Below are 16,294 nucleotides of genomic sequence, written 5' to 3'. Positions count from 1 at the left end.
GCACCCTGCTGTACCCGGGTGGTCTATGTGACAGACAAAACACAGCAGCAGTGATGACATGTCACTTTCAAGACTAAAAACCACTGGCTTCTATCTGGTCACTTGTGTCTTAGATCCTTCACTTGGGGGGACATCAGTGACCCTGCTGGGAGCGGAGGTGCAGGATGGGGAGCGTGGCATGGAAGCAGATCCTCAGCGCATACAGCCTCCGAGAGACCCAGAAACAACCTCCCAGCTTAGCTGCCCCTGCATTCTCGAACTTCACAAACTGAGGTAATAGATGTTTGTTTTTAGCTGCTGAGTTTTTGGGGCAATTTGTCACAGAGCAGTAGGTGATTACTGAGGCGATGGTTTAGGTGATCGTAGACAGAAGTGGTGACAAGTAGAGGGACCCTGACACACATTTTGGGCAGGTCCACTTAGAAATCTCAAGCCTTGGGGGGAATGGGGGGTGGTGTGCAGTTTAGGAGGCGGGCAGTTGCAAAAGCCAGGGTCCGGCGAGACTCTGACAGGTGCACGGCACTTAAAGTCAGGGTCACTTGTGCAAGGTTGGTAAGACGGAGACGAGAAATAAGCCAACCTCCTTGCCAGCACGGAGGGCGGCCCCTAACAGGACATGAGCAGACGGGCGTAGACAGAGCAGAGGCGAGCAGAGGAGCCAGCCACACGGCTCTCAGGGGTTTTGCTGAAGGCAGGGGATGGGGCCAGGCAGCTGTTATGCTGATGGGAGCAATTCTGAAGGGACAGCGGTGGCCAGCAACGAGAAGGCCCTGGCCCTCTTGGGCGCTCCCCTGCCACCTTCCTGGCCAGCTGTCCTGGGGAAGCACCGCAGATGTGAGAGGTATTTCATGTAAAACAGTTCTAGAAGGCAAAGAAAATGACTTGGACCTGTTGGGTTTGGCTTCATATTGGACTTTATTGGGAAAAGTTAGTGTAAAAAACATTCAAATTCATAAGATTTAAATAAGACAGCAATATTATTCCTTGCAGCTATAGTAATCGCTCTAGTAATCACACATAAGGTAAAAGTCTAAATTACCGCCTAAGCAAACACTACTTTGTCAGGCTTCCGTTGCAAGCCCGAGGCAGGAAACCTTGCAATTATTAGAACTGGGCCCAATGATGAATTTGCATGTGAAGCTGAAGAAAGGGGAAAGGCATGTTCTGATTACGGCGTCACAACATCCTAGCCTGGAAAAAAGCTACTTTATTAATGTCTTGCAGCAGAGTACATTAGTAATTGTAACCATGCAGTAAAATTCTTATTTCATGTCATAAAGAGAGTAATCAGTTTTCTTCATGATACATTGTTTCGCTGAGTTTTGCGTAGTCTGTCCCTCTCAAGACCTTTCTGGGAACATCTTTTCTCAAGGGATGGTCTCCTAAGACGTCCCGGCTGATCACTCTGGGTCGCCTTTGGTCACTTCATACCTGGGCTGGTGGGAGCCCCCGCGGCCAGCCAAGGTGGAATCCGGTTTCCGTCTCTCAAACCCTCACGCCAGCACTCAGAAGAGGCATCACAAGTTGGTCACAGGTGTTAACAAGTGAATGTGGGCTTCTCTTTGGTTGTAGAATTCTTAAGCTTATAAAAAAATATAGCTGGAAATATGCTTCTGAATTTTAAAAGTATTTCTGACTGACTTAAACATAAAATTCACCACCTGGCCAGGTTGAAAAACTGCCTATTTATTTCCCCGTGGAAGCTAACATCAGTGTTCTGTTGAGCAAATACATTTGAGTGAAGAGCAGTGACTGATCTTTAGGAACCCCGAGGGGCAGGGGCGGCCGGCGGGGGCAGCCTTAGATACTGTCCATGGCTTTGAACTCACTCAGGGCCTGCACAGGGTTCACATGCTTCTTCTGAGAGGCCCGTTTAATCTTGGTCTGTGTCTCATCCTGTTTCTCTCTCTTCACCAAGGGTTTCTTCTCGGGTGCCTTCATCTTCCACGACACAGCGGGGAGGTTAAGGGACGCCATACCCTGAGACTTCTGGTATTTGGTGGAGGCCACATAGGACGCCTTCACTGTCTGCACCACGGCGTTCATCAAGTTCTTGGCGGCCTGGATCAGGGACATGGCACTGTCCACCTACGAGGCACAGACAGGGTGGTAAGAAACTCAGGCCCGGCCTCCAACCATGTCACAGGGGCCTCAGGGTGCAGGAGGGGGCCCCCGGGCCAAGCAGCAGCCCCATTACTGATCAGCTTTCTGTAGCTGGCTGCTCTTAACCTAGACAACCTGCAAACATCTGTGTTTCAGACCTCTGAGGAAGAAAAGGGAGCAGTAAGAAAACCGTAAGGCACGATTCCCCTTGCGTACCCCCACTCAACGAGTGGGAGGAGGAGCTGCCGCTTCCGAGTGACCGCCAAGCCGTGCCAAGGAGCACCACTAACAGCCCCAGAGGACAGGTGTCGGATCGGCTGTGCAGGCACAGGCACCGTGGCTTGAACCAGGGAGCCCCCTCCCTCATTTAGACCCTTGGGGTAACTGCTCCCAGAGCGCGGGCCGGCTGGTGAGTAAGGGGTAGCAGTGTGACTGAGCTACTGTTGCTTTGTATGGACCGTCTGTGGGATTAGCAGAAGCCACAGGGAATCAGTGGAGCCCAGTACAACGAGCTGTCCTCTTCCCCTGCCAGCGTGACATGGGGCGCAGAACTGTGACATGGTAAAGAGAGCGACTGCTCCGACACTCTGAAGCCTATCTATGTTGTCTTTCAATTTTTAAACAGGCTCCATTCTTCTCTGGGGTAGAAGACAAGCAAGGAAGATAAAAATATTTTTTCCCAGCGAGAGGCCAGCCCTATAATGGCTCCCAGCTGCCACCACCGTGCCAGGCAAAACAGATCTGCAGTTCAGCAGGGAATGGACAACGGGCAGCCCTTGGCCTCCAAGATGAAATCTCAGGCTTTTTTTTTTTTTTTTTTAAACCGCATTCTTTCCCTGGTCAGGGCAGGTAAGGCGTGTAGGAGGACAAGAGGCTACTTTTATTTGGGACGTCCATCAACCCGTTCCCACTAACCTCTTTTCACAGGTGAAACTTACCCCAGAGACAACGAGCTCCCCACCAAGGTTCTGCACCTCAGCCTTGACTTTGCTGCAGATGTTGAGCTGGTGGCAGTAGAGGGCGATGCGCTGCAGGTAGGCCAGCAGGTCCTGCTTGCAGGCTGAGTCTGGACACTGATAGGAGAGCAGGCTTAGCACCAAACACTCAGGCCAGGCCCAGCCCACCCATCCACAGGCCCTTTGCCAAAGGCTCAGAGTGGCACTAATGGGCTTCCTCTCCTTGCCAGAGCAAAGGGCACAGCAGTTGCGGTGTCCATGTCCTGGGGCAGTCACAGCCCTAGGCTGTTCTCTGGGCCCAGGCCTTGCAAGGTGAGAGGGTTTCAGCAAGCAACAGCCGGGTTCTGGAGGAAAGTCATGAAGGCTGTGCGCTCGGTAATAACCATCCAGATGACCCTCTGCTCAAAGGCAGTTTCTTGTGCGATTATCACATGTGATTTTCACCTAATGAAAGGAAGCTGTGTCTTAAGCAAAGATGGCGGCCAAGTGAATACACACAAAGCGAGGAAAAGAGCTCTTGCGGACCACCCGGTCTTGACAAGTAACCTTAAGGGCAGCTGCCACCCATTTCCTGTCTTGTGGCAAAGCTCAGCGCCCATTTAGAAGGTTTTACCTGAAGAAAACCACCTCTCAGGTGTTGACAGCAAACATTTCTTCTTGTAAGGCTGGGTGCAGCGGAAAGGTGGGATAAAATGAGGCCCTGTAGACCCAGCTAGAGATTTTGATTATCTAAGAAGTTATTGAAAAGCAGGGCACGGTGGCGCAGCGGTTGAGCGCTGGGTTGCGAAACTGCGCGCGGCCTCTGTGGCGCTGGTTCGATCCCCGGCTGCTCCCCGGCCACCGGAGGAGGGTCCCACATGGCGTGCAGACCTCTCCTGCCGCCCGCTGCTCCCCTCAGCAGTGTACTTCGGTCCTTCTGCCTGCTCTGCTCCCCGCTCTGGCTCTGGTGAATTCTCTCACCCTCCCGCGCTTCTGACTGTACCCAGTGCTTGTATAAACAAAACAAACAAACAAACCAGCAAACAAATAAATAAAGCATGCCTCTATAAAAAAAAAAAAAAAAAAAGAAAAGAAAAGCAGGGCAGAGCCTCATCCGACCTAACTGGCAGCCATGTGGAGAGCAGGGTGGCAGGAGGGAAGCGTGGGAATGGGAAATGAGGCAGCAGGCAGTCCAGGGTCGGCACTGTAGAGGTGTGGGGTGAGCATCAAGGGACAAAGGCCGGGTGGCTGAGAACACACAGTACTGAGGACAGAAGACTTATGTCCCCAACGGGGCTTGGGGCTTCCCGAGCACTAGCCAAACAAGCTCGTGATTCTGGTATGAAATAAATCCACTAAAGCTTATCCATGCCTTCCACATGGTAGGACGTGAGGAACCAGCTCCTGCCCAGAGAGGTAATAAATAAAGTAGAGACTGGTTCTGTCAGCCAAGGGGAAGGTTCAGGAAACACATCCTCTCCAGAAATGTGCTCTGATGCCCACTGGGCTGTGCTCCTACACGTCAGTGAAGAAACAGGAATTCCGACATCCTTAAAGTCTAGGCTGCTGTCAATCAGGCAGGTTAGTGAGTAAGAACAATATCGGGGACGAGCAGGATGCTGTGTCCCATGGAAAGTCCTGTTCTCGCCACCTCGGGAATGGTCCACGCGGGGCTGCCCCAGCCCCACGATGAATGTAGTGAGTGACCCACATGACAAGTCTGTCACTTACATGGTCTGCAATGGTACGGCCAAGCTTATCCATCCTGGATCCTGCCTCAGCAATTTTTTTGGCAGCACTGATCACATCTGATGTATTTTTCAGTGGTCCTTTACCTCTGGAGGAAAAAAAAAGTTGTACATGAAAATCCTTAGGGCTGCAAACGAATGGGGAAGAGGATGCACAAAGCAGCCTGGCCCTGCGTGTCTGGGGGCCTGTGGGAGGCAGGCGGCACTCTGTGCAGCGGAGGGGTGGGGGCCGCTCACCGAGTGAAGTCAGTCATCTCCATCATAATCATGCACATCTGCTTGGCCAGCACGATGATGTCATTGCCACTGTCGTCCCATTTGGACACTTCAGCATCAAGTTTGCTCTTTTCTTCCTGGAAACTGGCCACCTGTTCGGCAATCTTTGCTTTTTGCTCCTGGGGAAGCTGAGCCATGATCGCCTAAAATCAGAAGCATAGAAGCTCTTATGTAAAGAGAGATGAAGTTCTCCCAGCCAAGATATTTCCACCAAGCAATCTATGACATAGGCAGGATAATGCTTTACTAGGTTTCATTTTGCCTGAAGGGCCATTTCTTCTCATTTTGCACAGAACAGTTCCTGCAGTCTGAATTCCCGACCCACTTTCAAGAACAAGTTGTGTGTATGGAGAAAACCGCATGACAGGCAGCAGCTACTCCCGCGGCTTCGTGCGCATACCTGCCCAGCCACAGAACCTGCCTGGCTTCCTCGTAAGTTTCATCCTCTGTCTTCTGCTGTGGGGAGGACTTGACAAGGGGATCGCATGGGGACCCCCCGAAAGGGCATTTCCTGTGGCTGTATTAGGTCTCCAACTATGCAAGGTGAACTATGAGTGGTTTTAGAACGTAAATTTTGAAGAGGGAAGATAGAAGAGAATCTGAAAAGTATACATTTTTGCTCTAGACGGCACTGAAACGTATCAAAAGCAATGCCAGGAGACCCGTCACCCACCCTGAGTCCCAGACTCAGTCCCTGAGTCCCAGGCCTCAGGCTCCTCCCCATTCAGCTTCCTAAAGTGCTTATGATTGACGAAGGCCTCAAACAGGGACACACTTGCTGTTCAAAATGATTTCTAAGGAGTGAAAAAAGCCTCCTTAGAAATATTTCTTGGCATCCTCCCCAAAACATAAATGCTATTGATTAGTGATTTAATGACTCAAATGAATGCAACGGCTCTGACTGGTTTTCTTGACTGTAGCACTGTTTTTTTTTTTGTTCACCCATGAATAATTAATAGTTCGTGCCCATGATAGCATTGGGTGGGCAAAGACAGCGATCTTCTTCTGAATTTCACAATCCTTTTAACAAACATCACATTGACTATGTCCTAGGGCTTTCCCGAGGCAGGCCTCTGTGCTAAACTGAAGACCCCGGGCACAGTGGAGGCCGCCTATGTCCCCGCCCTGCCCCCAGCTGAGGAGACATTTTGGAGGAACCCACAGAGACTCACAGGTATGACAAAGTGGGTTAATGTAGGTCCTAGTGCCAGAGAAGAGAAGGAAAAATGGTGTTTTCAAAATGGAACGTTTTCCTGGGGGAAAAAAGGCAAGGCCTGCAGCACAAGTCATACTGGCTCCTTACCCGGGCACTCTGGCCAGCGATGAGCTGGTCATCTTCTGTCTGGACGCTTGTTCTGCTCCTGACATCAAAGTCTTCTGTCTCGAAGTCCGAGTCGTCCAGCTCCTCAGGGGTCTACCACAAGACACAGATCATGAGTTACATGTAGCCCTGGGCTGTCAGCTGTCCCAAGTCTTTAGGCCCACCATACGGACACCCAGAATTCTCGATTTTCATGTGCAGTGTTCCACAAACAGCTGTGGTTAAGGAAGTTAAAACCACTCCTCTGTCAGAGCTCCTGCCTCCTTGATGAGGCCACGGCTCCACGCAGGCACCTCCCACACGATTTGGGGCCTCAATTTCTACCACTGTGTCAGGACAGTTTGACCCAGGTGTCCACTTCTTAATCCACTTAGTATGGTTTTCTAGCACCTACAACTTAAGGGTGCAAAATGTGTGGGGGGGGAAAAGACACTATATTAAAAATAGAGGTGTTTCATACAACATTAAGCAGATTCTCCTTCCCAACTTTATTTATACAAGCACTGGGTACAGTCAGAGGCACGGGAGGGTGACAGAATTCGCCAGAGGGGAGAGTAGAACAGGGAGAATGACGAAGTACACTGCTGAGGGGAGCAGGGGGCATGGCAGGAGAGGTCTGCGTGCCATGTGGGACCCTCGTCCTGTGGCCGGGGATCAAACCGACCCTACAGAGGCTGCGGGCAGCTTTGCAACCCAGCGCTCAACCGCTGCACCACCGGGGAGGCCCTCCGCAACTTTATTAGAAAAACAAAATTGAGTGAATTAACTAATTCTGGGCCTTCTCCTTAGGTACCAAAGGCTGCTTTGAGAAGTAATGGGTGAGTAAATAGCAAAGGGACAGATTACTGGCCCTAGCTCTTTGCTTTAATTTGAAATTACATTCTTATTTTGCACCACCTCCAGTCTCTCATGATCAGCTGCTGACTTGAGACATATTGTCTGTCTTCAGGAAGTTATCAGTAACAGGGCAGCAGGCAGAACAGCTGGGGTTGGCTCTGGTCCCGGCCTGCTGACCTGCAATAGGAAGGCAGCAAGGCAGGACCCTCGGCTGCACTGGGGCTCGAGCTGGGCCCACCAGCGGGCTTGCTGTGAGGCTCACATGCCAGGTACATGTGAGAAAGCACCTGAAACTGCCGGAGTTTCATGGAATTGTAAGGCCAGCTCTGTCCCTTGATAAAATGAAGTGAGGAAAATGGGGGTCACCCAAGGCACAAGGAGCATGTCAGTGCCAGACCCTTTAATCTCACTCACATGGCAGCACCAACATTATGGTGCCATTTGGAGTCACAGATACCTTCAAAATTTAGTGAACGCTACATCTGTGGAAGATCTTTCTCAAAGGAAGCCTCCTGATATGACCATCACTTCCACACCACCCTCCATAGCCCACCAGAACTCTTCTTGCCAAGAAAACTGAATACCTCCCATTCATTCATTTGCTGAGTATCTGTTGATCCTATGTGCCAAACACTATTCTGGGCCCTGGAGATACAAAATGACTAACAGAAATTCCTGCCCTCACATATATGCCAAAGGGAGAAATGACCAAAAAAAAAAAAAAAAAAAAAAACACCTAGGAAAAAAATCATACTACATATTAGAAAGTGATCAGAGCTGTAAAGGGGACCGTAATTTTATATGGGTGGTCAGGAGAGGGGACATTTGAGCAAAGCAGTTTAGGAGCATGAGATGAACTTCCAGCAGATTTGCCAATACAAAGGCTGCAGGCAGGAGCTTGCCTGGGGAACTGGGGGACTAGCAAGGAGGTCATGGAAGACGGGCGCCACTCACTGGTCTGGGAACAAAGGGGAGAACAAGTAGCAAATGAGGCCTCCGGAGAATGTTCAGGAATGATCACTCCGGTCTGTGGACCGGGCGACAGCAGGCATGAAGAAAGACCAAAAGATTTTGCTGCTATTGGATATGGGGTATGAAGGGCACATTCAAAGACTGGGGCCAAGCGAGTGGAAGCCAGAGCGGCCATCCGCTGACACAGGAGTGGGCAGAGCAGATGCGAGTGGAGCCACCAGGAGCTCACAGTATGCCTGAGGTGCCTATTAGCTAACCCAGCAGGCACAAGGGAGCAGGCAAGGAGGCCAGTGAATGCAGAACGCTGTGGAGACCACCCCTCTCCATGGTTCCCTCAAATCTTGGCACATGGTAAGAAGCTGACGAGAGAGGGAGCCAAGAGATTTCATTGGGGAGGGAGCATGACAGCACACGGGGTGCAGTGGGAGAGGCATGAGGTGCTGAGGGGATGGCCTCGGCCAGGAGCCCCAGGATGTCTACGGGTAGGAAAGCACGGCATAGACACTGCAGCTGCCGCAGTGTCCTCTGTGAACTCGGCGGCACAGGCCTGGGGGGTGGGAGAGCGGGCAGTGGGAAACATTGCCACCTGGCCCTGAGCTCAGCGGCCTGGTCAGTGTGGCTGTGCTCTCCTACACGCTCAGCACAGTGGGATTTCACTAAGATGTGATTTTGCACGGAAGTGAAAGGGGACAAAGGAGAACATAGCAATGAGCCAGACTGCAAGCATGAGAAGGGGTGAGGCAAAGACCTGGGGGTGGGGGATGCTGAGTGAGGTGAGAGAATCAACCAATCACAGAACCTGGCCTCGGAGGATCACTGGGAGTCACGGTACAAGAGGGAGTGAGCGGACCCTGGACCGTCAGCTGAGGTAGGTTTGGGGAATGACAAGGACTGGGAGGTGACCCTGGAAGTGAGGATGAGCTCAAGGGAAGACAGGAAACCACTTAACTACCTCTTTCTCTTCAGCCTCTTATCATGTGCCAATCAAGAAACCGAGAGGCCCGGGGGTTGAGAGGATGATCCAAGAATGGTATGGGGAGCGCGGCAAGAAGCAGAAGCTCTAGGCCACCAGGCTGGCCATGCCTCTGCCAGCGGAGGCCTCCTTCCCGGTTCCTCACCCTGTACTTACCAGGACGTTTTCTCTCTTAGGTTCCAGCACAGCCGTAAGCAAGCAATGGCAGGAAACACCTACTATGTGCCTGAGCATATTACCTACACTTCTCATTAAAACCTTAGAAATGTCCGTTTCTAAGAAGAAAACAAGAGTCTCAGAGGTAAGGGGATTTGCTTGGACTGAGCTAGAAGAGGAACCCAAGCTCCTAGGATGTGCCCTCCCACAAGCGTAGCTGCTTCTCCGAACAGGACTCTGGCATTTGCACCCATCTCCTGGATTGTATGCTTAAATCAGCTGCTTAGATTCCCAAAGGGGTTACTCGGGCTCCCAACCACTCTTCAAGGTTTCTTCTATTTCTAGGTGACTGTCAGCACAGGAAGAACTTTGGAAACACAGGGCAGTGTTCATGATGCGAGTCTCCGTGACTTGGAGATCCTTCCTGCCACAGATGCGGCCGCTGGGTTGAACTTTGCATTCAACAGGCAAGGCCCTGGCCAAATACTGGTTCTTACCACAGCAGCAAGCGTGAAGAAAGCAAAAGAGTTCACCAGCTCCCTGGCTTAACCCAGTAGGTGCAGCTGACCTGTTCCCTGCAGGGACAGCAGCAGCGGATCCTTGAGTCGTTCTCTCTTCCCACCGCACCCCAAAGAGTGTGACTGCTGAAGGTGTTTTTACACTGCACACAAAATAGTTCCTGCCTGATGCCGTCACCTCAGAAATGCCATTTCCCAGCCACTCGGCTCTGCTGGCCGTTAGGCTGAGGGGGTTACACTTGGGACAGCGTTCCTACTGACCGCAAGAGATTTGAGTAGCAAATGTGAAGGTGTAAAAAGCAGTCCCCTGTGTCAGCTAGATGGACAGAACAGCAAAGCAGCCATCTCTGCTGCTCCTGCCTGCGCTGCAGGATGGGGAGGACCTGGGTATCTAGATGGTCGGGGGAAAGCGCTGCACTTGGCCTCCAGGGCAACAAGCTGCTGCTCCTTAGCACAGCAGGTGAGAGGTCAGCTGCTCTGGGGGCACCTGTGAGACCCAGTCTCCACCCCTGACGACGAGGAGAGAGGGTTGGTGGTTTTCAAAACCCCTCTCTGTCCCTCACCCCCGCCAGTTCTCTCAGACCGTGAGAGCTGCTACTCTCAGAGAGGATGGGTCGCAGGGTCCAGAGCAGCTGCCACTCCATTCAGCTGTGAACCAGGCGGCAGGGGTGGGGCTGGGTTCTAGCATCCTGCCTGCTGCCCCTGGGAAGAGAGGTGTGCTCCCGGGGAACAGCAACTTCCGCCTGCACGAGGATATGCTCACTTCTCTGAAACTACCGGAAGAGCCTTTCTTTCTGCACTGTACTAGTCACTCAGACAGGAGCCTCGTGTCTGTGGTGATTGTTTGCCCTCATTTAAATCGCCAAGAACAACGCTCCTAGCTCCCATTCTTGGCTGAAGTTTGGGCTCTAACTTGCGACTAACAGTCATTTTAGACAAAGTAAATTAAACATATCTCATTCTAACAGCTTTTAGATTCATGGTTTTAATATACTGCCACTGCATCTGCTGAGTTCCAGAATGATGCATTGCTAAAGTTTAGCAAATGATAAGAAAGGAACGTTAAAATGTCTGAAATGCAGTTACTCACCCTTATCATCAACACCGCTTTCCTGATGTCCCGGATGCCATCGTATACCAGGCGGGAGGCGTCGATAAACTCGTTCTCATCCATGGGCTGAGCAGGGTCTGCGCTGAGGGCCTCCACAGCCGCTTCCACTTGCTCAGTAAAACGTGGCATGACTGCAGAGGAAAAAGCATCATCCCAGCGCCACCGCCACCCCCCCCAAATCCCTTTCAGACAGAAAGAGGCGAGATGTATGATGCAAGGCCCCTGCTTTTCCCTACATGAGATATATTTATGGTTGAAATAAATTAAATGTATTTTACAAAGACTGGAATCACATTCTGAAATAAGGGATTTGGATGACTGAGAACTTGAGGTGAAATTAACCGGACACCTTGTGTAAGGGTGTGGGACCTTCCTTAATTAGTATCCACTAATAGACTTAACGCAGAAGTTCATCTTAAATAGTATGTTCTGGTTTATTCCCACCATTAATCATAGGGCACACATGAGGGAAATTAAGTCTGTGAAGACTTAATTTAACTCTCGAGAGTGATGCATCCCCAGAACCCTGAAGACCTGAGCTAAGTCCTGAATGTCTTACTTCCTAACCACAAGTTTTTGGATAACAGGAAGGCGGGAGGGGAAAGGGAGGTCACACACCTGTGTTGGAGAGCAGCTTGGTGGCTTCCAGCACTTTCTCTGTGTAGACCCCTGGCTCATAGTTGTCCATCTCTGAGGTGACTACATGGATGACCCGAGCTGCCCGTCCTCGAATGGCGCCAGCCGTGCGGTCCAGCCCATCTACATCCTTCTCTTGGAGAGCAATGACACATTTGTTCACGTCTTCCAAAATGTGATTCTCTGAAGAATAAGCAAAATGAGCAGTGAAAAAGGAGGCCTCTCACTAGAAGGGATCATTGTAAGTTGGCATCTATTAGTTTCCGATTGTTCAGTTAGTACCAGCTTCAATGCTAAAAACTTAACACATACCATTTTGCTTTAAAGACCAGATTAACTTTCAGTGATCACCTCCAAGAACAACAATGTTCAGTCCAGGTTTGAGAGAAAGACAACCATCTTGAAGGCACAGTTGATTCTGTACCTAGAGCAGAAAATCCAGTCTATAGAAACCTTAAGTTCCCTTTCCCTTCAATAATTTCACAAGCTTATGTCCCAAACAAAGGCTAACATAGAACAAAAGTCCACTATAAGTCTTTATCCTCAGAGTCCCTTGCCCCCTCTGCCAGTACATGCTAACAGTGTTGTCACTATCTACCAAGAACACGCACAGTCTTGGGACTGTTGGGAGGTGCTGGAAAGCAAGCTGAAATCCTCTGGAGAGCGCTGAGAGCCCACCTGAGGTGAAAACGCTCGATAACCTTGTGGGAGGCAGGTGGGCCTGTTGTGATAATGGCACAAATCGTAAGCAGTGCCTACCAATCACAGCTTACATTTGGAGGACCCACCAAAACTATTCTTCCTGGAAACAAGCCTGACACCGAATTTCAGGAATCGCAGGGTAAGGAGCTCACGTCAACCTTCATCTATAATAGCAAAGTGGAAGCAAGCACAATGTCCAAGAGCAAAGTAGGTAATAAATTATGGGCTCTACACAGGCGCTAAAATGGATGAGGTCGATCTATAGGGGCAGACCCAGAATGGGAAAGGGAATGTTCTCACTCACCCAGAACTGCAGAGCCTACCAGCAAAAAATGTAGCAACTCTTAAAAGCAGTGTCTGTTAAAGACATGTTCACTCATTTAAACCAAGGGAGTACCTGGCACAACTGTTGAAAGACTAATGGTCCTCGATCTTCTGGAAAAGCCAGACAATTAGGGAAAATGTAGGCAAAACATATCTGGTCTTTGTGTCTTTTTTTTTTTTTTTTTTTAAGATTTATTTTATTTATACAAGCACTGGGTTCAGTCAGAAGTGCGGGAGGGTGAGAGAATTCACCAGAGCCAGAGCGGGGAACAGAACAGGCAGAAGGACCCAAGTACACTGCTGAGGGGAGCAGCGGGCAGCAGGAGAGGTCTGCGCGCCATGTGGGACCCTCGCCAGTGGCTGGGGATTGAACTGGTGCTGCAGAGGCTGCGGGCAGCTTTGCAGCCCAGCGCTCAACCGCTGCGCCACCAGGAGAGGCCCTGGTCTTTGTCTTTTTTGGCCAGCCTTGGCTACCTTATGCTTTGGTCATTATCCAGGACTGGTTCCTCCTTTAGTGCACTTCCAAACGTCATTACTTTTCCCTCATAGCCACTGCTTACATACTTCATCAATTTACAGATGACAATGTCTGGAAGGGAGAAAATAGGCTTGACCTCTTAAACCTAGAAGAAGAAAGTGGTCACGATGCTATTGCAAGGAGACCAACTGGCAAATGCTTCTTAGTGGATCTAGCAAAGAAAAAAAAGCCACTACAATGCTGTACTTCTGGGCTTCAGGGTGCCCTGCTGGCCACAAGAACCAAGGCCCACTTCTTTGTAATTCCTAAAGACTGCAGACAGGGATGCTACCAGTGTTTGTTCTAAAACCACAAATACAGAGGAATAAGATGAAAATCACAATGAAAAGAACTGGAGACTTGGTTAAAAACCCTTGTTAGAAAATTATATACTCTAATCATATAACCCAGCAATCACTTCTTGGTATTTATCTAAAAGGAGTTAAAAACATGCCCACATAAAAACCTGTACACAGGACCTTTATTCATAATTGCCAAAATGTGGAAGCAACCAAAATGTCTTTCAGTAGATGAGCAGCTAGAGCTATGCTATATCCAGACAGTGGAACATTATACAACACCAAAAAGGAATGAGTTATCAGGTCTTGAAAAGACATGGGAGAACCTTACAATGCATATTATAAAGTGAAAGAGGCCAATCTATAAGGGTTGCATACTCTGATTCCCAGTGCAACACGTCTAGAAAAAGCAAAACCACAGAGACTGTAAAACAATCCAAGTTGCAGAGATTAGGATGGGGAGGGATGAAATAGGTAGAGGACTTGTAGGGCAGTAAAGAGTCTGTACTATGATGGTGGAGACATTTGTCCAAACTTATAGAACGTTCACCACCAAGAGCAAACCGTAGTGTACCGTAGTGGACTTTGAGGGATTATAAGGTGTTTATATATGGGTTCATAAGTAGTAATGAATGTGCGACCACTATGATGGGGGATTTCCTAATGGGGGAAGGCTGAGTATGTGTGGCATTAGGGTTTTATGGGAAATGTCTACCTACCTCTTAATTTTGCTGTGAACCTAAAGTAACTCTGTCTTAAATAAACATTTTTCCAAGGAAAGCCAGAATATATTAAGAATTCCTGTTACAGAAGAGAAAAATGAATACAGCCAAGAAGACCATAATTTAGCATCTACTAATTAAAATTTTATGAGACTTGCCAGTTTACTATTGAGAAAACATTAAACTTCCAACATAAAATTTTAGGTGAGATATTTGAACCAATTTTAAGAATAAATGAATTTTCAGCCCAATCAGAAGCATCTTTTACATACACAGTATCTTCATATTCATTTAAACAGACTGGTACTGAGCCTGCCCACCGTGCTAGTAGAACTTAGATTCAAAATCATTGCTTTTACAGAATCCAACATTTTATGTTGGCATCCTGTATCACTGAGGAAAGTAAAAGGAATAAAAAGGCAAGAAAAGACATTGCTAATTAATCTATGAACCACCGTTTTCTCAAATCACTGATTTTAACATTCATTCCTGTTTGGGATTGTCACTACATAGGGGTAGGGAACTCATCGTAGAATCAATAAAGCATACCGTTATTTTTTATTTATTCAACAAAATGATCCAAACTTCCACCACCAAAGATGTGTTAACCTTCATCTAAACATCTATGCTTAAAAAAAAAAAAATCTTGAATTCACACTGGCTTTCTTCCAACAAGGGAGGGTCTGCTATTTCTTAGACAAAAGACAACTTCTGTTTTAGGAAACTGAAGTAATAGTCCCCATCCTAACCTAACACCCTACCCTAAGACTGCTCTCCTAACTGGAGCTACCACATACCCAGGACACAACATCAATCTCTATACTTGAGTCCAAGTGGCGGAGTGAGATTCCACTGACTGTTCAAACGTGGAGGTCAGGGAGTCCCCACACTTTACTTTGTATTACTTCGGTGCTGGAATTTCCAGTAAGTGGACAAACCAATTCTGAATCCCATTAAAGACCGTTTAATACAATATTTGTAGGTGCTTCTAATAGGAAAATCACCATACAATAATAATTTATGGACATTGTATCTGTCTTTAAAAACCTTTCTAGACCGTGTACAGGTCTACCTCATCCACTGTAATGGCTGCACACTATGCTACTGAATAGATGGAAGGGCCAAAATTCACATTCCCAATCTTCTCTTGAACATTTTTGGTTGAAGGGACTGTCCTTGTACAGGTATTTTGGCCAACATTTATGTACAGATCCCTGGGGAAAATTTCTAGCAATTGGATCAGAGTCAAAAGGCATGTATGTTTAGTAGACGTACAGTGCCTAATGACCACCCAGGAACCAAGCCAACTGGCACTCTCCAGAAAGGCTGCATACATTTATACTTCAGTCCTGTTCTTCGTACATTTTGTTCTGGTATCTTCATTGGTGCAACCTTGGATGCCACAGGTGGTGATTATAGTAATACTTAATATAGAGAACTTAATCTGTAACAGGAAATATTCTGAATCCTTGACATTTAACTCTATAAGGCAGGCATTTTTTCTAAAAATCACCATTAATTAATGAGGAAAATGAGAATTAGAAGTACTGAATGATTTACCCAAGGTCACAAAGCTAGTGGGCATGGTAATCAGAAATCAAACCTAACTTTACCACTATCCTATGCCGCTTCCTTAAGAGAAGAAACTCTTTAATTTTGCATTTTTGCTATAGTCATAAAAAATTAGAAAGTTTTTAATGACCTCCAGGCAGACCAAATTCTTTGGATACACTGACACTTAGTAAAGAAGAAATAGTACAAATTACCATTCACACATTGCCCCAAAATATCTAGTGCAATATTATTTGTTTCCAAAAGCATTTGGTAAAGAAATATAATGAATCCAATTGGAACCACTCTAGCAAACCACTTGCCTCTTTAAAAAGGGGGGCGGGGCTCCTTGGTGGTGCAGGGGGTTAGGGCGCAGTCTATGAAACTATCCGCAGCCACTGCAGCACGGGTTCCATCCCTGGCCAGGGAGCTACCCACACGGTGCAGCAGACCTCTCCTGACTCTCCAGCTGCTCCCCTCAGCAGTGTATATCAGTCCTTCCTCCTGCTCTGTTCCCCACTCTGTCTCTGGTGAATCCCCTCAGCCCCTGTACCTCTGGCCTGTACCCCAGTTCTTATATGCATAAATAAGTA

General features: G+C 48.4%; 1 protein-coding gene across 3 annotated transcripts in view; it reads right to left on the bottom strand.

Annotated features, from left to right (window-relative positions):
* Positions 1 to 1,800: 1,800 nt before the first annotated feature.
* The window catches only part of CTNNA1 (catenin alpha 1), a gene marked incomplete at its 3' end in the record, with an annotated part of 148,762 nt that continues 134,268 nt past the window's right edge, over positions 1,801 to 16,294 (bottom strand). For 2 of the 3 annotated variants that reach the window (XM_084251672.1, XM_084251674.1), the window contains 7 exons: positions 11,569 to 11,769; positions 10,930 to 11,081; positions 6,366 to 6,476; positions 5,024 to 5,205; positions 4,770 to 4,875; positions 3,042 to 3,176; positions 1,801 to 2,088 (listed from right to left, as the gene is read on the bottom strand). In XM_084251672.1, the coding sequence (XP_084107798.1) occupies positions 1,801 to 2,088; positions 3,042 to 3,176; positions 4,770 to 4,875; positions 5,024 to 5,205; positions 6,366 to 6,476; positions 10,930 to 11,081; positions 11,569 to 11,769 (1,175 nt within the window). The remainder of the gene's footprint in view (positions 2,089 to 3,041; positions 3,177 to 4,769; positions 4,876 to 5,023; positions 5,206 to 6,365; positions 6,477 to 10,929; positions 11,082 to 11,568; positions 11,770 to 16,294) is intronic. The other variant, XM_084251673.1, reaches the window with a different exon arrangement.

The sequence above is a fragment of the Talpa europaea genome (genome assembly GCF_964194135.1).
Source record: "Talpa europaea genome assembly, chromosome: 13".
Lineage (NCBI taxonomy): Eukaryota > Metazoa > Chordata > Mammalia > Eulipotyphla > Talpidae > Talpa > Talpa europaea.
This window is presented reverse-complemented; position numbering and strand designations above follow the sequence as displayed.